The 26,860-nt window shown below is 49.6% G+C and overlaps 1 protein-coding gene across 1 annotated transcript; it reads left to right on the top strand.

Moving 5' to 3' along the window:
- Ankrd46 (ankyrin repeat domain 46) lies at positions 1-23,049 on the top strand. The gene is made up of 4 exons (XM_041637770.1): positions 1-61; positions 16,363-16,698; positions 17,852-18,010; positions 21,400-23,049. Exons 2-4 carry the CDS (start codon positions 16,388-16,390, stop codon positions 21,614-21,616), a joined length of 687 nt encoding a protein of 228 aa, XP_041493704.1. The 5' UTR covers positions 1-61; positions 16,363-16,387; the 3' UTR covers positions 21,617-23,049.
- The last annotated feature ends 3,811 nt before the right edge of the window (positions 23,050-26,860 follow it).

The following is a 26,860-nucleotide window of genomic DNA, read 5'->3' on the forward strand; positions in this document are numbered from 1 at the left end:
TGGAGAGGAGGAGCTGCTGCTGCTGTCGCCGCTGCTGCTGTCGCCGCTGCCTCGGGCGCAGGTACCAGGGCCAGGGCCATGGGCAGCCGCTGGGCGGGAGCCGGTGACACCTGCCCTCCGGGCCCCGACGGCCGCTGGAGCCGGGCGCGGGTCCGATCGGCTTCCCCGCGGGCGATGCTGGCGGGAGGGCCCGGGCCAGGCCTGAGGGGTGGCGCCGAGTGTGCCCGCGGTTCTTCGGGAGTCCCCGGCAGCCCATGCCCCACCCCAGCCGGACAGCGACGTCCCAGCGAGCCCCCTCGGTGCAGAGCACAATTAGGAAAAGGAAATCCTTAGCAGGTCACAAAGGAGTCCGCAGTCTGGGCGAGTGCAGGCGCGTGTGAGCTGCCCACGCTGTCACTGCCCAGGGTACCCAGGGTAAGACAGGGTTTGCACCCTTGCCGCCTGGGCCTCAGGTGATCTTGAGCTTTGACATTTGACACGCGTCGTTAAGAAAGCAGATCGTTTCGCTCCAGATTTCCCAACAACTGCCGTGGGGAAGAGATTTATTTATTCCTTACAGTGTTCCACAGAATTTGGAATTGGCTGCAGAGTGTAGTGATAAGCATGCACCATTGAAGGGAGTAACACTGCTCAGTTCTGCAGAAGGTAGCATCGAGACCTAGGCACTTCCTAAGACCGGGTCAGTGCTGTGACGGTTTTTGTTATAGTAACAGTTGGCTGTGTAGTCAGGTATAGTGCCCTGTGATGTCCCTTTTTTAACATCTTTGCCACAACCCTAACAAGTAACATTTCTAATTTGCGGATAAGGAGACTGAAGCACGGAGTCTAAATCAACTTTTCCAAGTCCAGACAGTTGGCACGGGATCCGAGTCTCCCAAGACCCCACCTCACGTCCACTTCCTCATTACCTTCCAAACCTAGTGCTCCTTAAGATTTTGTTTGTTCATACAATTTGTAGCCTGAAATGATTTCTTTAAGACTAACTGTGCGTGGCAGTGCGGAGGAGCCTGTCCTTTTCGTTTAAAGGGAGTTTGGTGAGGAAACAGGTTTGTCCTGTAAGCCTTGTCGTGATAATAGAGTTAAACATCCCGGGTCCTGCTCCAGTGTAGTGTGGTCTGAAGGGAAACGGGTCTGTTTGTTTACACAGGATAGCTGTAGTTGTGTCTCCACAGAAGTTCTAGTGCGTTTACCTGGCACATGCAGTATTATGCCAAACCGAAGGACTTTTTCCCCTCCCACAGTAAGCTCATGTTTTCCAGGACACTGGGGAGACATGGGAGAGGAGCTGCCGTGTGAGGAGGCGGGAAGGATTCAGGGCACATTCTGTGGAGCAAGGTCAAAGGTTTTCCGTGTGAGCCTGGAGATGGCTCCTTCCCAGTCTCAGAGAGTGGGGCTTGTACAGTCTTCGTTCCTTAACTGTGGATGGGATAAAATACCCCGACAAAGCAACGTAAGGAGAAAGGAATCGTGAGGGTGGCAGGGACTTGAAGCAGCTAGTCTGTGACAGCCGCGGTCCAGAGCAGAGAACAGTGACCGGATGCACGCTAGACTTCACCTCCCTTCCGGTCACAGGCTCAGCTCCTGCAATGGTGCTGACCACAGGGCGGTCGACCCAACTGGCCTCACAGGGATGTCTAAAGGCCAACCTAATCTAGACACTTCCTCACTGAGACCCTCTTCCCAGGGGCCTCTTTCTTGTGTTAAGTTGACCGCCAATGCTAGCTGTCTAGGAGTCCCAGCTCCTTAGCCATACCCAGGATTTGAGAGTGTGTTGTCAAGGGTCACGCAGCACACATACAGCCTGTCTTCTGTGATGGGGCAATTCTAAGAACCAGGGACATGAGAGTAACCCAAGTCATTGATCTAATGGAGCCAGCATTGTCTCAGAGAAAAATGGGGATATTTTATTATGGGTATATGGGAATATGGGAATGATGATTTATTAAATATGGGTATATTTATTAATGGGGAAATATGGGGATTATTTTAAACAAAATAATTTGTTTAAAAATGGAAATATATTCAGTTAGGTGGTAACAATTATTAAGAAGAAAATAAAGCCTTGGGTGCGTAGGAAGTGCTTGGAAAGGAGCGTTACCGTTTTACAGAAAGAGTCAGTGCCGAGAGAATGCTGAAGTGGAATTGAGGGCATGCAGCTGTCAAAGGGAAAGTACCCGGAGAACATCAGTCTGTTAGCAGACTAACAAGGGGCCCACTAGGTCTGCGCAGAGGAAGGGAGAAAGGGACGAAGCCTGAAGCCAAGTGGATGCTGGAGAAGGCTAGCTTCACTCATGGAGACGGAGATGCTCAGAGCAGAAGGGTGAGAGGGCCCAACTCAATGTGTGCAGGCCTGACTGTCAGCAAAGGCAAAGTCAGAGAGGCCAGGTAGGAGCTACCGTAGGCATTCATTGATCCAAGACCCCCTCCTCCATGGGTGCCTGAAGCCTTCAATAATGCTGAGTCCTACCTACAGTGTGCTGTTTTCCTTTATATACATCATATGATGAAATTAACAGGGGGCTGGAGAGATGGCTCAGAGGTTAAGAGCATTGCCTGCTCTTCCAAAGGTCCTGAGTTCAATTCCCAGCAACCACATGGTGGCTCACAACCATCTGTAATGGGGTCTGGTGCCCTCTGCTGGCCTGCAGGCATACACACAGACAGAATAGTGTATACATAATAAATAAATAAATATTTAAAGAAAAAAGAAATTAACAAAGTAGGCACAGTAGGAGATTACTAACAGTAATAAAATAGGACAATTAATAGCATTATGCTGCAATAATCGTTACATGCATGGGCTGGAGAGATGGCTCAGTGGCTAAGAGCACTGGCTGTTCTTCCAGAGGTCCTGAGTTCAGTTCCCAGCAACCACATGCAGCTCACAGCCATCTATAAGGGACCCAGTGCCCTCTTCTCGTATGCAGATATGCATGTAGACAGAACATACTCATATACATAAGTACATACATCTTTTTAAAAAATGCATGCATATGGCTCTGCCTGTTTAAAAGTCTACATGTGTTCTCCATCTCCTTGTGGTAAAATGCCTGCATGACGAAACGAAGCAGGGTGGAGGCTATGGCCATTGCAACACAGGTCACAGGCATTGCGATACCGATACCGAGGCAATCGATCTACGCTAGTCCAGGTGTCTGTCAACAGGACCTGCTGAACAGAGGGGTGAGTCATGCCTAGGCTGGGTCAGAGATGGCTACGTAAGATTTTGTCACACTGTTTGGAATGGTGTGTGCTTTAGAACTTATGAATTCCTTCTGGAATTTTCCATCTCACAGAAGTTTGGTAGTTACAGTTTTGTTGACCAATTTTTATTCAATATGACAAAATTTCTGATATTTAAATAAGTTGAAAAGAAAGATATCTTTTATTTCCAGCTTAGAGATTTTAGTCTGTCGTCTTTGCTCTGTGGCTTCTAGAGCCTTTGTGAGACAGAACATCACAGAGGTGGGAGCAGGTGGCAAGGTTGCTCGTCTCGTGGGGACAGACAGCCTTGAGAGAGTAACACGCTTGCAGAGACTCACTTCCCCAGCTGGACCCACATGTGGAAAGTCTCACACTCTCCCCAAATAGCCTATCAGCTGGCAACCCAGGCCTTGAGCCTTGGGTGGGAACACTTAATGCCCAAACCATGACAGGTTAGCGTCAGGAGGCTGTGGCATCTAGACCAAGGAAATGAGAATGGAGCCATGGAGCCTTTTACGTTCGGTGATTGATGTGATTAAGAACAGTAAAGGCACCGGGAGGAGACGCTTTGGAATATTTGAGGGGCAGAGGGTAAGTGCAGGGGCCAGGGAGAAAGTGATCAGCTGTGACATCCACTGATCTGACAAGCCAGGGGGATGGAGTTGATGCCAAAAGGGCAGATGCCAGAAGGGTGTTAGGGACAAGGCTGGGATGCTTGTCCTACGAGAAATGAAGGAGTGTTATCGCAGAGGCAGCTGAAAGGCTGAGCATCCAGACACATGCACCCTGTAGACCTGAACAACGTGGGGAGTGGGGACAGACGCCCGCAGTACTGTGCAGTGTGCTCTAGCTACGCTGCATGTGCAACAGCTGTGCCCACACGACAGATGCCCGCAGTACTGTGCAGTGTGCTACAGCCACGCTGCCTGTATAACAGCTGTGCCCACACGACAGACGCCCGCAGTACTGTGCAGTGTGCTCAAGCCACGCTGCGTGTGCAACAGCTGTGCCCACACATGTCTGTTTAAAGTTTAGACATGTGTGCCTGGCTGTGGTACCTGTGCTGCACAGCCCTCAACACTCTGATGCTCTGGGATTCACCAGGAACCGCCTAGAGTCTGTCACCTAAGTTATCACGTAGGTAACTAGAAGAGCAGTGGTACCGAAGGGAGGAGAAGAATTGGAGCGTGGATAGCATGGGAAGTTGGCAGGAGCGTTTACCAGCAGCCTGCTAACATGGTGCTTGGTTGTAAGCCCACCATGATGGGAGCCAAGGCAGAGACAGGAGCACCAGGAGGTCATGGCCAGCTTCCACTGCATAGTAAGGTCGAGGTTGACTTGAGCTATGTGGCAGAACATTGCCTTAAAAGACGACAGGCTAGGAACATAGTTTAATGATTGCATGTTTGACTGCCGTGCAAGACCCTGAACCACGAAAGAAAGTATAAATTCCCAGGGTTGCATTCATTACTGATGGGAAAGTAAAACATTAACAACCCACACTGCAAGAGTGTGACAGTTCTTACAGAACTGCGTATTTCTGCCACACAGGCCAGAAGTTGTATTCTTTGGTAGGACTCCAAAACATGTCCACACAAAAACCTGGACATAGGGATTTACAACGCTATTGTTCAAACGTGGGCAAATGTGGAATCAAGCGTATGATCTTCAGTAAATGAACGGATTAGCTGACTGATACATCCATACAATGTCCCATCACCTGGTGCTGAAAACAAAGGGACCAGTGACCGGGTAAAACAATAGAAGGTGCGGATAAGTGTGGGGGAGGACTGTGCTGACCCTCAGAGGCCCTCACTGAGTCTGGCTGGTGGGAGGACCATGCTGACCCTCAGATGCTGGCCTTGAAGCTGGTTGAAGAGATTTAGCACAGTTTTGCTGGCAGGTGTCTTATTTGGGGGTGTTCAGGGGGATTAGAGCAGAGACTGAAGGATGTAAAAGAACCATCTGTAAAGTGGGGAATAGGAGTGCTGGGTTAGGCCCTTGTGGGTTAGAGTCTGGGTGGTGAGAGTTAAGTCTAGGAAGGGCATCGAAGATGGGAATGGGGATGTCACACACCTGAAGTCACCTGGTAAACAAGAATTAAACGCTAAACAGAAGAACGGTGGCATGGGGATCTGTGAGCGCTGCCGGGAGGGGCTTTTACTGGCTGCCATGACCTGAAAGCAGGCTTTAATCTCTGTCTCCTCTGATACAAAACATTCTGATTTCAGATCATTTTCCAAAATCCAAAAACTTGTGCATTTAGAGTTGTAATTTGTTCCATGTATTTAAAAATAAGAAATGTATTATAACATTTGAAGCCTATGAGGTCATTGTCTTTTGAAAGCCTTTTGAAGAACAATTTTCGTGTCACAGTGATCTTTTCCGAACAATGTGGTTCTCTTGAGTGCCAGAACAAAAGTTCAAAGCAGCAGTTGTTCAGACTTTAAATAAAGAACTGTTGAGTGTTTTAGTGTCACGCCCTGGTGACAGGTCATACAGAGCATTTTAAAAGTGAGGACGTTTACCATGTTATCACCAGCCTTTTTAGTGTTAGTCATAGTGCACATGACTAAATACTGGCTTTAGGAGATTGTGGATAAGAACTGGAAGAAGGCTGAGGTGTGTAAAGTAGCTCTAACTGGTGTCCGTGTCTTCACTGGAGGCCGTTTTTCAGCACCAGAGGATGCTTCCTGGACGACAGTGGCTCTGTGTAGCTGTTGAACCGTGAGACCCACAACCAGTGAGCCTTTCTCCCCTGTACTGCCACAGTGGCCGGTCTATAAAGATGGCTCCTAGGACAGAGGGAGGCTGGGATGATGGCTCAGTTTCAGGGATCCAGTGCCTCTGGCCTCGGTACACACATGCACACCTCAACATTACCCCTCCTCGTGTGTATCATGCGAGTAGGGGCCTGCAGCCTCTGCTCCCATCTCTGAAAGGTTCCCAGAGCTCTCTGGGAGACTGTTTGCCACCCTACTAGAAGAGACCTTGTAGGCCGGCTCTCAGTCAGAACGAAATTGCCGTGGCTGTTGCTCTTCCACTTGAGATGATTATCCTGCCGGAGAAACTCTGGAAACTCCTGGTCCTGTTCTGCCTCAGGGTCTTGGCATTCCCCACTTTCCTCCCCACTGAGTAGAGTCTATATGACAGCATGTAGACAGTCCTGTACTCTTGTTTTTATTCCCATAACCTGATCTTGGAGATATAGGAAAAAAAAACCTGTTTTCCTTTCTTAAATCCAGCTTGCTACACTCCTTCCTGCCTTCACTCTCTGGTACCCGCTCATCTCGGGCTCCAGCTGTAAACCATCCTCACCACCTGTGTGGAGGTCCTGCCCAACATGGGGGTCGATTAGTGAGCGATATACCATTTCAAATGGCTAGTGGGCGGAGCTGGCTCCTCAGCCTCTGCTGCTCTAAGTGTGTGCGACCGACCAACAGAGGCCTCCGGGGCAGTGTGTGGCTCCAGTGGAGTTCCCAAGAGTGGCTGGGTTTAGGGTCTGGGGGGTCTCCTGATGGAGTAGAAAAGTCCCCAAGGCTGTGGAAGGAAGATGCCCCCTGCCCCCAGGACATTAGGATGGAGAGTTTGCATGAAGGAGGGGACCTCCAGCACCCATGCGTGTTCCACCTCTGGATTTTCACATTCACAGTAAGAATTATGAGTTACTGAGATGGACAGACAAACCCAAAGGCTCTTCCCTTGCTTTACGCTGGTGCCAGATATAAAGGTGAACTTGAAGATGAGGTGGGTGGCATACCACAGCCCCGGGACTCAGGAGGCAGAGGCAGGAGGATCTGGGGTCTGAGACAAGCCTGGTGTCTAAGGCAAGACTGCAAAACTAAACTGAACGGAGGACTAGATGGCCCACAAGGTGGCGCTGTTGGGCCGTATACGCAAGGCTATTAAATCAGCTGTTGTCTGCAGCCTGACATCCCAGGGCAGTGTAAGTGTAGATCATGACCTGAAAGGAGTCCTTGCTGTGAGAATTTCAAACACCACATAATTGATTACGTAGTAACGATTCTAGAAAACAGAGGTATTAAACGGTCCAAACTAGCAGTGATTACTTTTATGAAAATTATTTAGAACTTATTTAAATCTTTTCTAAAAGTTGAGTTGTGAGTAAACTCTAGTCATTAAAGCAATAAATACTATAAATATTGCCAGATCACATCAGACATCCCTGGTTAGCGTTTTTGGTTTCTTGTTGGAAGCGAAAAAAAGTTGGGTAAGGGTTCAGTTGTCTGTTATCCCAGACAGTAAGAAAAACTTGGGAACAGCAAGTCCAGGAATTCAGACACTTCCTGTAAAGTAGAGGATATTTCCAAAGGTTTTTTAGCTGTTTTTCCACAAAAACTCACTTTGTATTCAGTGACAACAAGGTTGCTTCGGAACACTTGTGCCCGGCGCTTCCTGTTGGGCAAGGGACACTGCAGGCCTCCATTGTTCTTGGGGGAGGGAGGCTTTGGACTGTGGAGGCCAGGCTCAGACCCTCTGATGGGAGGATTGCCAGTTCCTGAGTGAGACACAGTGACCTGATGTTTCATCAGACAGAGAAGTCATGCCCGTTTTTGACACGCAGGGTCTCTCTGCAGAGCACATGTGTTGTTTCCAAAGCAGTGCCTGCTGCACGATAGTTTAGTGCACGTCAGATGTTACAATTTGTGTGTCACTGGTGAGACACAGCCCTTTGAAGAATATCATTCAGGGCTGGAGAGATGGCTCAGCGGTTAACAGCACTGCCTGTTCTTCCAGAGGTCCTGAGTTCAGTTCTCAGCAACCATGTGGTGGCTCACAACCATCCATAGTGGGATCTGGTGCCCTCTTCTCGTGTGCACGGATGCATCCAGGTAGAACACTATACACAATAAATAAATCTTTAAAAATATCATTCAGTAATTTATACATTTCTAGTTAATCTTTCCCTTTGCTGTGTTAATTAAGTTCTAATTGTGAACTAATTGATAGGATGGCATTGAGGAAGTTACAGAATTTTGAATTTTAGGCTAAGATGCGGTGCAGCTGGTAGAGTTCTCGCCTCGACTGCGGAAAGCCCTGGCTTTGCTCCTTAGTCTTCACAGACTGGGTCTGATGGCACACACCAGCTACACAGCCACATTCGAGGCCAACCTGGGCCACATGAGGCCGTGTCTCAGAAGGCGGAAATAGGACTAAAATGTTAGAAACGCCACAGACTGCATTCTCTACACATTTGGATGCAGAGTAAAAATATGTCTTGCCTGTAGATCCGTGTTCATCTAAACATTGCTTATTTTGAGTGTCCGTTTTTAACGTCAGAAGACAACGCTAATGTCTTCCTTCCCGTGCCCTGGGCTGTGCTCAGAGGACTGACCAGTTTCTTCCCTAGTGTGCTTATACCAGAACCTGCAGATTATGGTCAGCTGTCCCTCCTCTGAGCGCCCACAGGTGGCTGCTCTTGCAGAGGACCTGAGTTTGGTTCTCAGAACTGGCTCAGGAGACTCACGGTCTCCTGTAATTCCAGATCCAGGGTATCTGACAACCTCCTCTGACCTTCAAGGGCACCAAATGCATACATATTTTTTTTTAAAAAGTCTGTTTTTAAAGGAAAAAAATGAACCACAAATGAATAGTTGCATAATTAGCTTTATTTGGGAAAGATAACTCAAAGCTTACAAGTTCACATTTTAACCATCAATAGGGTTGATCAATAGAAATTTAATCCCCAGGCACTTCTAAAATAAGACTCCTAAAAATAAAAAAAAATAAGCTTTTAAATCAAACTTGGTTTAAGATGACCCACACAACAGACTTGAAGCTTTCACAGTGACACCAAGCTTGCTGTCGCTATTTCGGCTGAGCCGTAAAGAGAGGAGCCACGTTCACAGGCACAGCCAGCTTCACCTGGGCACTGAGCTGGCCCCGAGCCTCTGCCAGGATATTCAGACAAATGGCACCCATTTCTTGCCCACTAGAAATGTGGTCTGAAGTTGTATGACCACCACGAGCAAGTTGCAAAGTTTGTTGTTCCTTCCACAGAACATACTGGGGTTCGAGTCGGGGTCAGCGCTCCCCCCAGGGATCCCCATTCCCTAAGCATGAGTTTTGCGTGGATGGTTTGCTCTGAATTTCTTGACTGAATGTGCAGAGTTGCATGGGCAGTTAGAAATACTGTAGCCTAGGTCTGAAGCTCCACTCTGCCCCAGCAGGGCAGTGATGGACCCACTAACACCGCTGGGCCTTGGAAATGGTTAAAATCACTGTTAGGAAGAAGATCCTGAGGAGATCACAGAGTCCCCTACATGTTCCCTTGCCTGAGATCTGTGGATCTGCGTGGACTTGGGTTAGGAACAGTCGCTGCTCACTGGAGAACTGTGGATCTGCGTGGACTTGGGTTAGGAACAGTCGCTGCTCACTGGAGAACTGTGGATCTGCGTGGACTTGGGTTAGGAACAGTCGCTGCTCACTGGAGATCTGTGGATCTGCGTGGACTTGGGTTAGGAACAGTCACTGCTCACTGGGAGAACTGTGGATCTGTGTGTACTTGGGTTAGGAACAGTCGCTGCTCACTGGGGATCTGTGGATCTGCGTGGACTTGGGTTAGGAACAGTCACTGCTCACTGGGAGAACTGTGGATCTGTGTGGACTTGGGTTAGGAACAGTCGCTGCTCACTGGAGATCTGTGGATCTGCGTGGACTTGGGTTAGGAACAGTCACTGCTCACTGGGAGAACTGTGGATCTGTGTGGACTTGGGTTAGGAACAGTCACTGCTCACTGGGAGAACTGTGGATCTGTGTGGACTTGGGTTAGGAACAGTCGCTGCTCACTGGAGATCTGTGGATCTGCGTGGACTTGGGTTAGGAACAGTCACTGCTCACTGGGAGAACTGTGGATCTGTGTGGACTTGGGTTAGGAACAGTCACTGCTCACTGGGAGAACTGTGGATCTGTGTGGACTTGGGTTAGGAACAGTCGCTGCTCACTGGAGATCTGTGGAGCTGTAGATGCAGGGTTATGGGCAGTCATTTGTTGAATTACCTTGTTTCGTGAAATAACCAGGCTAACTAACAGATAAAACAATTATATTTTTATTTATTATAAGGGGCAAACTCACCAAACCAGAACGGAACGTGAAGTCAAGGTCAGCTGTGCTGCTGGGGAACCACAGAGAGGCTCACCTGGGTCCCAGAAAACCATACCCTAACTTGGCCCCACCTCTTAAAGATAAAGGTTGACAAAGATTCCCATCATTCATTGCACACAGTGTCAGGATCTGAAGGCTTCATCAAACTCTTGCTGTGTGGCTCGTTAAGGTTATATTCTATCTGGAAGCCCCTGGATTCCTTTACAGAGATGACAGTAACCAGTAGGACTTAGAAAATCCAGGTGCGATCCATTTTCTGGTAGACAGCGTGGGCCTTCCTGGCCTCCAGTCTTTGTTTACATTTTGCTCCAGTGTCTTAGCTTTAATCCCCCTTGCAGTTGCCTCGTAGGTATGATGTCATTTTGAACCGGGAATGTAACACTTAGTCACGCCTTTCCCAGTGACTTTGAAAGTGAGAAACAAATCGATACAGTATTGTTGTTGGCATTGGGTATGGAAACAGATCTAAGGTCATCAGCACAGTCCGTACTAAAACAGAGCATCTTCCTTTGCTGCCTGACCACGGAGAATTTGATCCCAGACCTTCTCCACATTGATCCGAGGCTGCGGGTCCAGAGTTTGGGATATAAATGGACAAGCGTAGTGGGTGGAACTTTCCATCAAGCGAGTGCCTCTCCAGCTTCCACCCAGGACTCCGACTGGGTTGTTGTTTGGGTTCAGGGTTCAGGTCAGAGCTGGTTGGCATGGGGACGGCTAACTGACTGCTTCACCCCAGAGTGAGAGGCGGTCAGCACCACACAGGCAAGAGTTATAACTGTGAGGCTGCGCCCCAGCCCACCCCAGACTTGACCCCGTAGTCCTGTGACTGTGCCCATCCCTGGACCAGCCCTATAAACCAGGGCTCTCCGTGAAGGGTGGGGTGCTCCCTGGGGCTCGATGCCTCCACCACAGCTGCTCCTGTTTTCAGGCCACCGAGTTTGACTCTGCAGAGCCAGTTCTTCCCCACCCTGACATTCCCCGCCCCCGCCCCCACTAGAAGTCACCTCATTGCTGGAGGCCACTGTTACCAAGAGACCAGTGTGCTTTGCCTCAGTTTGGAGGGCCCTGTGCTCATCATGGAGGGCCCTGTGCTCAGCCTGGTGGTCATGGGGACCGAGGGCCGAGCCATACGGCTAAGGAGCCCAGCTGGCTTTACTCCCAGGCAGCGTAGCGCCAGGCACGTTCCGTGATGGCCAAGGCAGCTTCTAGCAGAAGAGAAAAGAAGCGGTTTCACACAACCTTTAACCAATTCTTCCCGCAGCTCCAGCGTGTGGGTGGCTCTGAAAGTGAAGGAAGGGGCTGCTGCCCAGCCTGACAACCGCCTTAGATCCTGGTGGAAGGGAAAAACAGAAGCTATCCTCTGCTTCCCTCATGCACGCAATGGTGCTCCGTGGCAAATACAAATAAGGCGATACCATTCCTGAAAAGCTCCGCTGAGTACAAACTCCTGTCGCAAACCGAGTGTCCTTCAGTAGGACGCTCATCGTGAACAGCAGTCTGTCCATCACAAGGCACAGCACTCAGAGGAAAAGGGCAGCCGCATGCACGGCTTTATATGAAAGAGACTTGTGCCGAGGAAAAAGGAGCCAGGCAAAGGCCCACGTGTGGTGCTGTGGTGTCGCTTACGTCGTACTCTCCAGTGGTTCCAGAAGTGGAAGGCACACAGTGGCTTCTCAGGCTGAGAAGATGGAAGGAAGTAGGGGTGGGCTGGGCCTAGGGCTAGGAGCATTGCTGCTCCCACAGAGAACCGGGATTTCATTCCCAACCCTCGTGTGACAGCTCACAACCATCTCTACCACCCTCTTCTGGCCTCTGTGGGCACCATGCATGTAGGGAATGCTCAAACATGTATGTGTGCATACACGCACACGCGTGTGCACTCAGGCAAAAACATTTATACACTTAATAAAAATAAGTAAGTCTTAGAGACAAAGCAAGAGCAGCATGCCAGCCCCTAGGGTTGTGAACACTGTGGGCTGTGTCAGTGCTAACTGTAATGTCCTGCATCCTGAGTGAGATGTCCTGCTGCGGGTTTGTGAGGTGCTGCTGTCAGGGAAACAGCGAAGGAGACACGGGGGCTCCTGTGTTATCTTACAGGGGTCTATAGGTGTCTCCAAATAAATTTAATTATAAAGTCCCAACCCCTGGGGCAATAGTTAACTTGAGTTCTGGTTTTTATTCAGTTTAGGGGAAGGTCTACATTTCTAGTGGTTGATGTCTGAATTGAAGTTGTTGGGGGTAGTTGTTCGCCTATAATTCAGGCTAATGTGTTCATGTAACATTAAACTCACTTAGCTCCGATCTGCAATTTGGACGGTGTACTTGGTTACCAGCACTGGTATGCCAGAAAGGCTGACCCGGCTTTTCCTGTAGACCAGAGGGGACAGTAGGATGTCTGGGATGTAACTGTGTGGTTTGTCATTGTCCTGTGATATGAATTCACTTTAGAACATCCCCTCTCACCTTTCATCCTGAGAACTCAGGCTGAGTCCATGTTAGAGAGACCACGGGTGACAGCCCGCTTCGCCTCTCAGGACGAGCGATGAAGAGTGCTCAGAGCAGTTGTGCAAGAGAATCGAGTGAAGTGGAGCAGACAGGACGTTTCTCCAAATTCCTAAGGAGCCCAGAAAGCTAGGAGCAGCAGAGGGCCCCGTGTACTAGCGTGTCTTCGGGGTGTCATCAGGGTGTCTCAGGGTGTCTTCAGGGTCACCATCCAGGGTCTGGATCCAAATTCTGTGGCCCTGGAACAGTGAATGAGCCAGAGTTAAAGGTTAGCCTCACATATGTTGTGGAGAAGATGCTTTCTGAGTTCCAGAGGCTGAGCGCGACTTCCAGAACCCTGTTGGCTCCTGTCTCTAACCCCCATGACTCTTTACGCCTGTGCTTTCTTTTCAGTGGTCGCAGCTCCACGTCACACCTGTCATTCTCCCTTCTCAGTACTCTGGGGGCCTGGCACATTGCTGCTTCGCCTCAGGCGATCTGTGAAATGTGCACGGCCTCTTGACCTGCTTGTGTGTCCAGAACTCTGCGTTCTTTCTCACGCTGCACCGTGGCTGTAAGGGAAGCTTGTTGTCATTGTTGATCGTTCTGGGTGCATTGCTGATTTCTTTGCCAAACCTTATTAGGAATTCGACACAGCTCTGGGGGCCACCAAGGAACTATCTTACTCTCACCTGAGGTGTGTTCTGGGGCAGACTCCTTCATAGCGTGTGAACCCTCACTGAACTGCGGCCTGCACTAGGGCAAGTCCCCTCCCTGACCAAGGGGAAGACACTGTCTGCCTATGGAGTCTTAACTGGGGCTGAAGTCAAGCAGTTCCTCCAGGACAGAAACGACCAACTTCCCTTCCCACCTCAGCGTACAAGAAGGGCCACATCCTTACCCAGCCCTGGGCTACTCCAGAAGATTCCCAGTCTGCATGCCTGAAGGCCTGAGTCAAAACACTAAGTAGATAGGTTTTAAGGATCATTTCTTACAGGGTGTAGCCAACATGCCTTGTCTTTTGGAAAACACTTGGAATATGCTCTCTTGTTACCCAGACAGTTTGTGTTAGGCTTTGTTTGTTTCTGTGACTAGTACAGAGGGAAACTAGAGAATGCGCCCACAGAACTGTTAACTGTTTTATTAAATGAATTCTTAAGATAGAATTAACATTAACGTCTTTCATCTGAGTGAGAAGACAAGCACTATGTGGAAACTATGCCTTTTTAAGTTTTTAAAATACTTTTCTAGACGTATTTTAAGTGTGTGACTGTTCTACTCCCATGTTTGTTTGTGTACCACGTACGTGTCTGATGCCCACAGAGGTCAGAAGAGGGCACTGGGTTCCCTGCAGCTGGAGTTCTGGATGCTGTGAACCACCACGTGGGTGCCAGAACTGACCTTGGTCTTATTTAAGATCAACAAGTGCTTTTTTTTAAAAAGTGATTTATTTATTTTTATTTTAGGTGCTTTGGTGTTTTGCCTGCAAATGTGTCTGTGTGAGGGTGTCGGATCCTCCAGTACTGGAATTACAGGCTCCTGTGAGCTGCTGTAGGGGTGCTGGGAATTGAACCCAGGTCCTCTGGAAGAGCAGCCAGTGCTCTTAAATGTTGAGCTAACTCTCCAGCCCTTGGGATCAAGTTTTAAGAATTTATTATTTCATCAGGGTGGTGGTAGCGCACACCTTTGATCCCAGCACTTAGGAGGCAGAGACAAGTGTACCTCTGGATTTGAAGCCAGCCTGGTCTACAGAGTGAGTTCCAGGATAGCCAGGGCTACACAGAAAAACCAAAATAAATAAATAATTTATTACTTCAAGCCGTTAGGGGAGGCTGAGGCAGGGAGGGTTTGAGGTCGAGGCCAGCCTGAGCTACATGCATCACGAGACTCTGGTCCTCATGCTGTGCTACACCAGTGTTCTTCATCTTGACCTCTGTCCAGAGCTGTCCTTACCAATTGCTCAACCTTGGTGTTGTTCTGTGTCCCTCTCCGGAAGGTCCCCTCTTCTGTCACTGCTCTAGGTCAAGATCCCATCATTTCCTGTCCATTGACAGATTGCTTGCCTCTAGTCTTTCCTGTCTGACCCTCTACACTCCTGTCCAGGTCATCTGTCTGAAAGCCCAGGAAGACTGCCGTCCCTGTAGGGACTCTCATGGGAAGTCGGGTAGTAAAGCTTACCTTGATGTTGCTACGGTCATGTAGCATTCAGTAAACACCCCATGTTGATATCTGCTCAGAATAAATCCTCAGGATGTATGGGCTGATGCCTGCCTCAGAGCCAGGGTCAGCCACAGAGCTCTGGAGTCAGGCATCCCAGGCTGGAGAGCTGAGAACCCAGACAGACTCCGTGCCCGTGGGAGAGGGAGTTAAAGCTGTACCATTCGTGTTCCAGAAAGACTTCACCTGAGAAACTGTGTGAACAGGCCTACTCTCTAGGGGCTGGCGAGATGCTTCAGAAGGACAGGGTGTGCACAGCCAAGCTTGGTGACCTGAGTGTGGGGCCTGGGACTCACGTGGTAGAAGGAGAGCACCAACTCCCACAAGTTGCTCTCTGACCTTTACACACGCACCATGGCGTGCACACATGCATTGTGCACAGATATGCACACATGATAGATAAATAAATGTTTTCTAGAAAGAGCCTGCTCTGTAAATGCCCTGTCTGCCTGTTTTCTCTTCAGAAGTTCAAAAAGTGGGGCCGGAGCTTGAAGCCGAGTGTCATGCGGCCAAGACACACCTGTGGTTGAGGCACACCTGTAGTTGAGGCACACCTTGGCTGAGGCAGGGCAGTGCCGGACTCAGTTTAGGCCTTCTCAGGCGTGGTGTCTCTGGAGCACCAATGGGACTTGGTGTCGCGTGCCTGATCTCCAGGAGATTTGGGTTGCAGGACCACGTGGAGTGGGGATTTGGGTGGGACTGGGAACAGCTGCTGCTTTGGCCTGTCTTCCTCATCGCTGTTCTTAGATACCCGGAGTGTGATGAAGTCAAGTACTGAGGTGACGGTAAAGCAGAAGATGGTTCGTTCTGTAAAAATCTTTTGGCTTAATGATGTTTTTGAAATCTGTCTGCTTATCCCTTTAACTTTTAAAAATAGAGTCTTAAGTTTTGCCTGAGATCTGGCGTGCTCTGGGTTAAAGGTGTCACCGTGTCGTGTCGTGTCTCCTGTAGAAGTTACACGGCACATGTGTGAAGAGCAGGCACCACTGCTGGACAAGGCCCCACAGTGCTGTGCTGTGCTGTGCGGACGGCTGCTTCAGAGTGGACAGCTCACAGTGTCTCCAACAATGAACTTAAATCTGAGCTCTCTTTTAGCTTCAAAAATATTTCAACACCTTTTTGAGATTAAAAAGTAAAAGAGAACTTTACAGTAATTTAACACCATTTTGATCTGGCAGATGTGAAAAAAATAAAAATCTTTTAGTGGGCGATAAAACGTAATTGGTGATTTTGTGGTTGTTGTTGTGTGGTGAGGAAGAGGCCAGGAAGCGCAGTCACGTCTCTGACCGGCTGTCTGACCTCAGCAATGTCACCTTTCTCATCCCTCACTGCAGGAGTGTCCACCCGCCACATCCGACCATGTCCTACGTTTTTGTCAACGATTCTTCACAGACTAACGTGCCCTTGCTTCAAGCCTGCATCGATGGGGACTTCACCTATTCTAAGCGGCTTTTGGAAAGTGGCTTTGACCCCAACATCCGAGACAGCAGGGGCAGAACAGGCCTGCACCTCGCCGCGGCCCGAGGGAACGTGGACATCTGCCAGCTGCTACATAAATTTGGTGCTGACCCACTGGCCACGGATTATCAGGGCAACACCGCCCTCCACCTGTGTGGCCACGTGGACACCATCCAGTTCTTAGTCTCCAATGGCCTCAAAATTGATATTTGGTGAGTTCTTTGCGCCTCTGAAGCCGGGTCATTTCTTCTTTGAGCTGGGGTCTCATCACCCGCTGGTCCGTTGTAACGATGAGTTCAGAAAGGCATCGAAGACTTAAGCCTTTATAGGGGAGTGTGGGGATACCAGGCCAGCCCTGGAGCGTGTGTGCGTGTGTGTGCGTGTGTGTGCGTGCGCGTGCGTGTGTGTCTAAGAAATAATAGCTGGTTTCTGTTAAGTAACTGTAAAGTGTAAGTCAACAGAAGCAGGAGAAGGCTGCTCATCAGCTTGTTATAAACTCACAGTAAGTTCTGCTCTAGTCTCATCTTCATTTTCTATTTATTATTTTTAAATTTTTTTTCATCCAATTATTTCTATGTTGAGCACTTCTGCCCCTGCTCCAGCCCTTCCCTTGTTCTTTTTACACATGGAATAGGTGGGTCAAGAGGTCACCCAGGTTGTAAAAGGATGGGACTGAAATTGGACCTAGTTCCTCTGCAGAGCTGGCCTCATCGGAGCCCTGGGGCCTGCATCCTCCTCAGGCTGCAGTTTGATGACACCGTGCAGCTTCGGTTTTGTTTGACCCAGTAAGCCTGCTCTCTTGTGTGGGAAAGGACAGCTCATCTCAGCTGAGCTTGAACTTCTAGCTGCAGCTTTTTGCTGCCCTGGTGTGCTGCGGCCATGGCCACCTGGATCAGCATGCCCCCAAATATTTCTATGACAACAGGCAGAATGGGACAGGAGCCAGTGTGATTTGAGGTCTGTTCTGTTCTTCTTAAACATTTTATATCTATGTATATAAGCATGTATGTGTGCAAGTATACATGAATATATATGCATAATGTATACAAAGACTGAGTCTAGAGGTATGTGTGTGCACATGCATATACTCACAATGTGTACAAAGACTGACTAGACTTTCCAATTCATCCTTAGGGTATTCTCTTTTCTCTTTTATTTATTGACATTTGTTCTTTATTTTTTCTAAATGTTCCTTTCCTATAAGGACAAATCCAGTAGTTCACTGATCAGTTTCTGGCTTGCTCAGGTCTGCTCTGGGGTTGATTTCTGAATCATTGGCCCGCGCTTTCCTCGCTGATAGCGGCCAGTGGGGGCTAGCGTGTGGCGTGGCCACTGCACTGACTTTCTCCTTGTGGCCTTTTCCAGCAACCATCAAGGTGCTACCCCTTTAGTTCTGGCCAAGCGCCGGGGCGTGAATAAAGATGTCATCCGGTTGCTGGAGTCTTTGGAAGAACAGGAGGTGAAAGGATTTAACCGAGGCGCACACTCGAAGCTGGAGACTATGCAGACCGCAGAGAGCGAGAGGTACGGAGGGTGCAGCTGACCAGCAGCCCTGGGCCCCTCTGTGCTCGGGCGCAGAGCTGTTTCCCTGAGCGGCTGCCTGTCACTTCATCTATGTGCTGTGGCTTTAGATTACAGTTGCAAAACTTGACCAAAGTATCCATGGCCACAGTGTTCCGTTAGCTTCGGCACAGTGCCCGTGTTGGAGAAGAGACAGGTAAAAGCAGGGTTAGAGGGAAGGGGCTTCCAAATTTGAAGTGTGGGTCACAAGAGTGGGATTTATTAAAGAGAGGTAGACAGACTGGCGGGGTAGCATCCGAGGAGCAGATGGTCATCTCACAGGACGGTGGCGAAGCTCTGGGGGGTGAGCAGGGAGGAAGACGGCGAACACTGGCGATCCGGTGCCAGACGCACACCTGTCCACAGCGCCCATAACTCAGATGAAAAGAGTAACTTTCGCATGATTTGGAAGTGATGAAATTTGGGCTTTTCTCTATAACCAGAGCTCAGATGTGGTGGCCGGTGAGATCCCCAAATCTGACCGCTTTTCATCTGGTCATGTGTGGTGGGAGCAAGGTGAGGTCAGTCTGAAGGGCTGCAGGTGGGCTGACCGTGGAGTTCTGTGGAGTCTGGTGGGCCACCGTGGTGTTTCGGCTTTTTGCAAGTGAGATCAGTGCTGTCGGCTTGATGGTGTAGTACACGCCATCCCCTCCCAGCATACATGCTGCCCCCTCCAAGCTTCCAGAGGGAACAGCAGAGAACTGGTGTCCGGTCACCCAGGCCTCCAGTTGTGGGTCCCATACACCATTGGGCCACGAGGGCCAGCACTTCACGGCCCACCTCTGACGCCTTCGTAGCCAGGCCAACCTTCCTTCTTCCTGTGCTGGCTGCCGGGTTCCACACTCTCGCTTAGCTCTGCTCTGTTAGTTACTTAAGTGCTTTCTGTTGCCCTGAAGGAGCTGCAGGGTCCTCACTGAACTGGTGAAGCCCCGAGCTTTCCAGAAACCGACAAGAGGGAGCAGGAAGTCAAACACTAGTGGCCCTTCTCCTCACTCTGCAGGGAGGAGAGCCCACAGGCCAAGGGCACTTTTAGCAGTGGTTAACTCTGCCTCTGCAAAACAATGGGAGACGTAATTTCAACTTCCTGTAAAATAATAGGTTACTTTAAGCTTCTTTTAAAGATTTACATGTGTGTCTCTCTGAGTGTGCGTGCATTTGTGTCTGCTGCTCTGCATGTCTGCACTAGTGGAGAGGCAGGAGAGGTTCCAGGTGTCCATCAGGGCCTCCCCTGAACCCAGGGCTCATGTTTTCTCCCCTTCTCCCCTCCCTCGGAGCTAGGGTTACAGGCACATGTGGGGTGCCTGGCCTGTTGGTGGGTGCAGGGATCTGAGCCCAGTCCTCATGATCTCACACAGTGCTCGTGTGCACCCGAAGCTCCCGAGTGTCAGCACGGTTCTCCTTCCTGCTCCACCCCGGTGCCACCAGAGCTGAGATTAATTCCATTTAAAAACGACTTTATAAAATGCAAATCAAAAGCACAGGTTTTTTTGGCATAGTACTTAACTCTGCGGACAGCTGCAGTGGGCTGTCAGTAATACTGTGGAGGCTGTGGGGAAAGTAGACCCCTCTGGAGACAGCAGAGAAGAGTGGACCACTTTGGAAACCAGTCTGACCGCTTGTTAACACTTACACAGTTACCATGTGACCCAACAGTTCCACTTCTCGGCACACACCGATTGCTCATCAGCTAAAGGAAGCATAAACGTTACCTGTTTGTTACTCTGCTGTAAAAGTGAGTAACGTATTGGCAGATGCTAGGGTCAGGATGGATACCGGAAAACGCTCTGTGGGAGAAGCCAGACATGAAAGGTCACAGCCTCTTTATTTTGTTGGTGTACAGTGTCCCAGATAGGGAAATTAAGGGGGAAGTGGGTTAGTGGTTACGAGGGTCAGGGAGAACAATGAGGGTGACTAATGGGTGCAGCCTGAGCCTAGCAGTGGTGACATGCTGGGAATTAGACAGTAGAGATGGTCCACACCTGTGAACGTCTCAGCCCGAGCCCAGCAGCGGTGACATGCTGGGAATTAGACCACGGAGATGGTCCACACCTGTGAACGTCTCAGAGCCACTGAGCCCAGCAGTGGTGACATGCTGGGAATTAGACCACGGAGATGGTCCACGCCTGTGAAAGTCTCAGCCCGAGCCCAGCAGTGGTGACATGCTGGGAATTAGACCACAGAGATGGTCCACGCCTGTGAACGTCTCAGCCCGAGCCCAGCAGCGGTGACATGCTGGGAATTAGACCACGGAGATGGTCCACGCCTGTGAAAGTCTCAGTCTGAGCCCAGCAGCGGTGACATGCTGGGAATTAGACCACAGAGATGGTCCACACCTGTGAAAGTCTCAGAGCCACTGAGTCGCATAATGAAAAGATGAATTTTAGCCAGGCAGTGGGGCCATGACTTTAATCTCAGCCCTAGAGACAGAGGCAGGAGGATCACTGACTTCCAGATCCTCCAGGGCTACATAAAAAGAAGAAACTTTTAGCATGAATCCTGTCACTAAATAGAGTGGAGGGAAAATACAAAGGGATGAACCAGGCAGTGGCCTTGTCGTGTAACTGTGACCACCTCCAAGTCGATGGATTTACCGTGCTGTTCTCCACAGGCTCTGGGAGACATAGGGTGACTTGTGTGGGAGGACCTAAAAATCAAGTTAGCTCCTCTTCTCTGGATATTATTCTAAACTCAGTTTTCTTCCTTTAAAAAGGTGTTTTATGTGCATGAATGTTTTGTTGCATGTATGTGTGTACATCACGTGTGCAGTGCCAGCTGAGGCCAGAAAATCCCTTGAAGCTGGAGTTCCAGCGGCTGTGAGCTGCCATGTGGGTGCTTCTAGAACAAGAGCTTGGGTTAATGTCTTGATGGAGACAGGCATTTGACCTATTTTAGTGTCTCTGCTTGGGGATCTTTCAAAATGTTGTTTTTTTTTTTGACAGTTTCATACATGCTTGCAATGTATCTTGATCATACTCATTTCCCGGGTCCACTTCAGTAATCTTTCAGCTCAGGCGGGTGAAACTTCAAGGCCAAACTCAGGGTCTTTGTTTTGACTTCTCAAAGTGCAGTGCATTCCACTCCCCGACACCCTTTGGGACATCCTGACTAGGAGTTTTAACTTGCCTGCTGGAGTGAACCAGGGATCCAGTCATTGAAGTTTATCAGTTTGTGGTCTAAGACCGATACACGGATTCTTAGAAATTTGTGGGCAGCACATTGCTGGGCCAGTGTATCTCTGCAGGAAGTTCTCCAGTACAGTACCAGAGGGCTAGCCTTCTCGGTACTGTAGCTTGTCTTGCTCCATGCTTTACGGGTAAAGTGTGTTTTCATGCCCCTTCCTCTTCCTCCCGCAGTGCCATGGAAAGTCACTCTCTACTCAACCCCAACCTGCAGCAGGGCGAAGGGGTCCTGTCCAGCTTCCGGACCACGTGGCAGGAGTTCGTGGAGGACCTGGGCTTCTGGAGGGTTCTGCTCTTGATCCTGGTCATCGCTTTGCTGTCCCTGGGCATCGCCTACTATGTGAGCGGGGTCCTGCCCTTCGTGGACAACCAGCCTGAGCTGGTGCACTGAGGGCTCCGAGATAAGGCAAGGCCTGTCAGCGTTGGTCTTCAGTTCTTAGTATTCTCAGCGCAGCAGTGAGGGCTGGTTTTCGTTTGGATTTTTATTTACCGTGACTCTTTAGGAGAATGAAGTGTTCCTTTGAACTCGCCCTGTGGTGGGTTACCCTGTATCCTAGTGCTACCTCGGACTGCCACAGCCTGGGTTTAGGGACTATCTGCCCCAGGCTTGTCACAGCGGGGACCCCACCCTGAGGGAGGAGCAGTGACCCCCGGAAAGTAGATTGGTTTTTCCTTTGATTCTGTTTTGTCCATGGATTTTGTCAGAGCCGAAAGTGAAACTTTCAACTTAAATTATGATTTTTTTTCTCACAACCTAAATGGCAAATTAGAGTTTTAAAGACTGCTTTCAAACTACTCACACGGCCAACAGTCTTTAACATGGATGATTTGATCTAACATTTGGTTGCTGTGGGACGATTCTGATTCATTCTAGACTGATGGCAGCATCTGTAAAAATCAGCCTGTAGAGTTCACTACTCAGTCCCCAGACTCCTCCCACTTTATTTTTGAGATGTCCTGCTCAGAAACCATCAGGAAACCCTTTATAGTAAGTGGGCACTAGAGAAAGAATCCTGTCCTCCACTGTCACCATAACGTCCGTCCTGTCAGCCTGCTGCGTGCACGGTTCATTACAACTAACCCTTGGTCCCAGAGAACGCCGTCTAGGTCAGCGAGTGTCTGACAGCCGAGGTGGAGGAGTCTGTCTGCCTCAAGAACCCTGAACGATGTCATGCTGGAGTCATGGTTCCCGTCTGTGTGTAGGTGCACGGTGTGATAGGGATCTGGACCCCAACTACACGGTGGCCTCTTAGAGTGTTTGGAAGTCCTTTGCCTGCGGTTCTGTAATATACAAGTCATGTTTTATGTTATTATGGAGGCTTAATAATTTTTCATTAAGTAAAATCTGAAACCCACAGTAAAGACCTGATGGTTTTGCTTTCTGTAGCAGACGCCACTAGTTGACTCTGGAAAGTGGGCCCGTCCGCCAGCCTCTGGCTTGCTGGTGTTTTCTCCTCTGCTTTTAGACACCAGGTATAGACACTTTCTCTCACGTGGCTGTGTCCTAGCTGAAGGTACTGCTTCCCAGCCCCTGATGTCAGAATCAGCCTACAGAGGCTTACTCCGACTTGATCCTGTTTGGTGGGATGCAAGGAGGGAGAGCAGGTGTCTGCCTGGAGGCCAGTAGCAGTCAGGTTCAGAGCGTGTCCAGAACAAAGCGCTTTAGAAGTAGCTTCCCATAGATCTGGATGTCTGGAACATGTAATGCGCTGCATCTGAGGTCCCTGCTTCCCGCCCCGTGCTGGTTTCTTTGCATTGTGTGTTCTGCATTATTTGTTCAGTAATAAATAATAAATTTATTGCACCAATAAACGTAGTTATAAGTCCTTGGTTGCCACCCATTCAGTGTATCATGTTTCGGGATTCGGGAATGGATTGCAGTTAGCTGTTTTCAAAGCCAAGCATTTCAAGCCCTGGTGTAGACACACAACGAACGTAACTGCCTCAAGTGTTCCTTCAGACACAGCCTCGGTCTGTGGCCTGTGGAGACTGTTCACAGAACAAAGTATGTTCAGCCACAGGAACCAAAGTCCAAATTGAAAGCTGCGTGGATCAGGAAATGTATTAGTTCATGTCACTAGAAGGCCAGCAGCTGGGTGACCCCCAGTGTGCGCCCATGCACACACACACACAATCTTTAGCTTATGTGCTCTGGCCTCTGCCTTCCTGTTGCTGGGTGCTCGGGCTGGTTCTGGGGTGTGGGTCGAAGTTTTGGGTTGCATCCATGTCTGAGACTAGTCCAAACTCTGTTTTACTTTTAAATTTTATTTTATGCATATAAGTGTTTTGCATGCATTTACGTCAGTGTGTCACATATATGACTGGTGCCTACAGAGGCCAGGAGGGAGCACTGGTTTCCCTGGAACTGGAGTACAGGTTGTGAGCCACCATCTAGGTGCTGGCAATTGATCTGAGTCCTTTGAAAAATCAGCCAGTACTGCTAACCACTGAGCCCTCTTCAGCCCCAGTGGGGTATTTTCTTGCACACCTTAAGCTGGTTAAGAGCCCTCTGTGGCCCCATTCCAGTTCCTGCCTTAGCTTCCTTCATTTATGGGTTGTAACCTGCAAGAGGAAACAAACCCAGTCCCCAGGACTCTGAGACAAGAGGCTCCCAAGTCCAAGGCTAACCCAAGCCGCATCGTGAGACCCAGACACCAAAACAGACACTCCAGACCTCCCCTCCATTGCACCTCAGCGCCTGGCAGAGCCCTTCCTGTTGTTTCCCCGTGTCCTCCACAGCTTTTCCAGCCTCTGAAGAGACTGTGAGTGGAGCAGAGAGCTCAGCACACAGCTGGCTTGCTCAGGAGCCACTCCCTGGGGATGGTGGTGTGTGCAACAGGCTCCTCCTCCTCTCTCTGTAAAACCCCTTTCTTGTTCTACCTTTTCTCTGTAAGGATTTATTCTCCCCTCCCTCCCCCACAATGCTGCTACCTTGGCTTGGCTTGGGCATCGTTTTAAAATGTCTGAATTGGTTTAAGGATCAATTTAAAAATAATTTTTTAGGAAAATGATTTTCTGGACTTATTACAAATGCATGCATTACTATTTTAAGAAGACATATTTCGCTGGTTGTGGTGGTGCACACCTTTCATCCCAGTGCTCGGAAGACAGAGGCAGGCAGATCTCTGTGAGTTCAAGGCCAGCCTGGTCTATAGAGCGAGTTCCAGGACAGCCAGGTGTTGTATGTTTTACTCCTTTGACTTTTTTTTTTTTTTTGGTTTTTCGAGACAGGGTTTCTCTGTGGTTTTGGAGCCTGTCCTGGAACTAGCTCTTGTAGACCAGGCTGGTCTTGAACTCACAGAGATCCGCCTGCCTCTGCCTCCCAAGTGCTGGGATTAAAGGCGTGCGCCACCACTGCCCGGCCTCCTTTGACTTTTTAAGGGGCCCACCGCTCAGCTCGCAAATGACCCGTGTCACTGTCTCTCTGTCTGTGTGTGTTTGTGTATTTTAACCTCCAGCCCCCTTGCCCGAAGCTCGGTAACTGGGTGCCAGCGCACAGAGCGCAGACACGGGGCGCAGTGCGCGGCAATTGGAGGTCTCCACCGAGATGTCGATATTGGCAATTGGAGGTCCCAGCCAAGATATCGGGAACTAGGGAATGCTGAGAGGTCACCCTCAGAAGGTGAGGGTGGATTGGGGTATGTGTTAATCCTGACGTCCTTCGCTCAATTTGGCAGCAAGTGGAAGTCAACCGAGAAAGAGGGGTAAAAGAACAGGGTTGTCCTGGGCCAGAGGGGACGTATGTATTGGGAAAAGATAGAATGTATATAGTTCAGAGATGAATGTGTACAGATGTATGATATGTTGATTGTGTTGTCTTTTGTGTTCTAGAGAAAGACATTTGATTCTAGGAACTGCTAAGAAAGGTATCTTGACTTTAAAATATGGTCTTAAGAATTTGATGTTTTAGAAAAGAGGTTCTGTTTTTGTCTCCACAGACGATGAAAGCCTAAGTATTTATTCGAGATTCATGTGGTTTGAATCCCCGAGACCTCCTGAAATGTTGCAGTGGAGTGTGAGCCGTGGCTCCAAGGCCAAGCAGCTTCAGGCGGACGCTGAGGGGCTGCAACACATGCAAACCCCAGGACCTGCCTCGAGGACCAACAAGGCTTACAGCCTGGGCCTCAGGGTGCAGCAGCACGACGACTACAATCTTATGTCCCAGCCCGGGGCAACCGACAGGGTGGAGAGGAGGCCGCTGCTCCACGTGGGAAGGTGGAGCCTCCGCCCTCCCCCGTCCCATCCCTCCCCCCCCCCCCCCCCCCCCCCCCCGACCCGGGTCTGGAAAATGGCAGTAAATTGCAGTAAATACCCCCAAGAATGCAGCGTCCCCGCTCAGCAGGAAGTAGCCAGACAGATTGACAATGCCCAAATTCCCTAAAAGATAATTTAAGTGGGGCCCCTTCCGTGGTTGCAGAGCAGCAAGCCTGCTTCCCTGAGTTCCGCTCCACTTCATGCACCAGTTTGGACCCAGAACGAAGGCAGCTGGAGCAGAGCTTTGCTAGGTGGCTGTGGTGGAAGGCACATTGCCTCAGCCCAGTCGGTGCCCAGCCTGGCGGATGTTACAGCAGTGCCAGGAGTAACAAGTGCTTGAGCTGAGACAAGCTGGGGCACAGACCCCCCACTGGGCTGCCCGAGACCAGGACAAGGAGAAGGCAGTGGCAGTTCCAGGCTCTGCATGCTGAAGAGTCTGCGCCAGAGCGAATTTAAATCAAGAGACTGCCCTATTGTAGGAGCAGGTGGACTTACAACAAATGTCTTGTTCATTATTTCATTTGTATGACATTTATTAATATTGCTAATGGCTCTTATGTGGTGAAACAACTCAATGGTTACTTGAATCCCCCTTGAAATGTTACAAGTAGCTCACCAGATTGTAACTGTTTAGCCAAAGGGATGGTTGAACACCATAGCCCAAATGGGAGGTTGGGTCCAGTGGTGACTGGGGACCCTACTGCTGGCAATCTTAATGCCTGTTACCATGGGCATTTGTCTTTAAATCCTGTGTAAGATCAGACAACCCATGAGAATGTAGCATATGGTCACTTAGCAGAAGCAGGATCAACTGGGCTGCTAGGGAAGCCAAAGAGGTGCATGAGCGAGAAGGTGTCTTCCATGCACTCAGCTGACAAGAATGAATGGCCACGGGGGTATGGCAGCTAGGGTATGTTATTTAGGGGACTGCTCCTGGGGTCATGGCAAAACCACTCCTAAAAGTCCCGAGTTTGATATGGTCACACACCTCTGTTCACTTGAGGGGAAGAGGGTGTGTGGGAAATAGTATGAGGAACCAACAGTCTCTGGGATACTTGAATCTACCTGTCTGACAGGCTTAAGTTGCTCTCTTGTGTTCCCTAAAAGCCAGTATTCTCCTGAGGAGATGCTGTCACTCTCTCCTGAGTACAGGTTCAATAGAGTGCTGGCCAAAGTGAATCTAGGTGCAGTAGAGACCAAAAGGCTGTGTGGTCAGGAGGGTCTTCTACTTTATACAAAATTTAGGGGGGAGATGTTGGGAGCAGTGAGACCCCAGATCCTAAATTTCTTGTAATCCCCTGATCTGAGTGCCTACAGCTGCTCTGAGCACGAGACCTTCAGGAGTTCCTGATGGCAGGAGAGTGGTTTCTGGTGGGTTTGG

Source organism: Microtus oregoni, unplaced genomic scaffold, assembly GCF_018167655.1.
Source record: "Microtus oregoni isolate MIOR12 unplaced genomic scaffold, Mior012 000053F_ref0000044, whole genome shotgun sequence".
Lineage (NCBI taxonomy): Eukaryota > Metazoa > Chordata > Mammalia > Rodentia > Cricetidae > Microtus > Microtus oregoni.

Bases quoted from the DNA above. Each gene is read 5' to 3' on its own strand.
- Ankrd46 (XM_041637770.1), top strand. From the start codon at position 16,388: ATGTCCTACGTTTTTGTCAACGATTCTTCACAGACTAACGTGCCCTTG. The intron at 16,699-17,851 runs GTGAGTTCTTTG...GGCCTTTTCCAG, and splicing joins GGCCTCAAAATTGATATTTG to CAACCATCAAGGTGCTACCC. The intron at 18,011-21,399 runs GTACGGAGGGTG...TTCCTCCCGCAG, and splicing joins CAGACCGCAGAGAGCGAGAG to TGCCATGGAAAGTCACTCTC.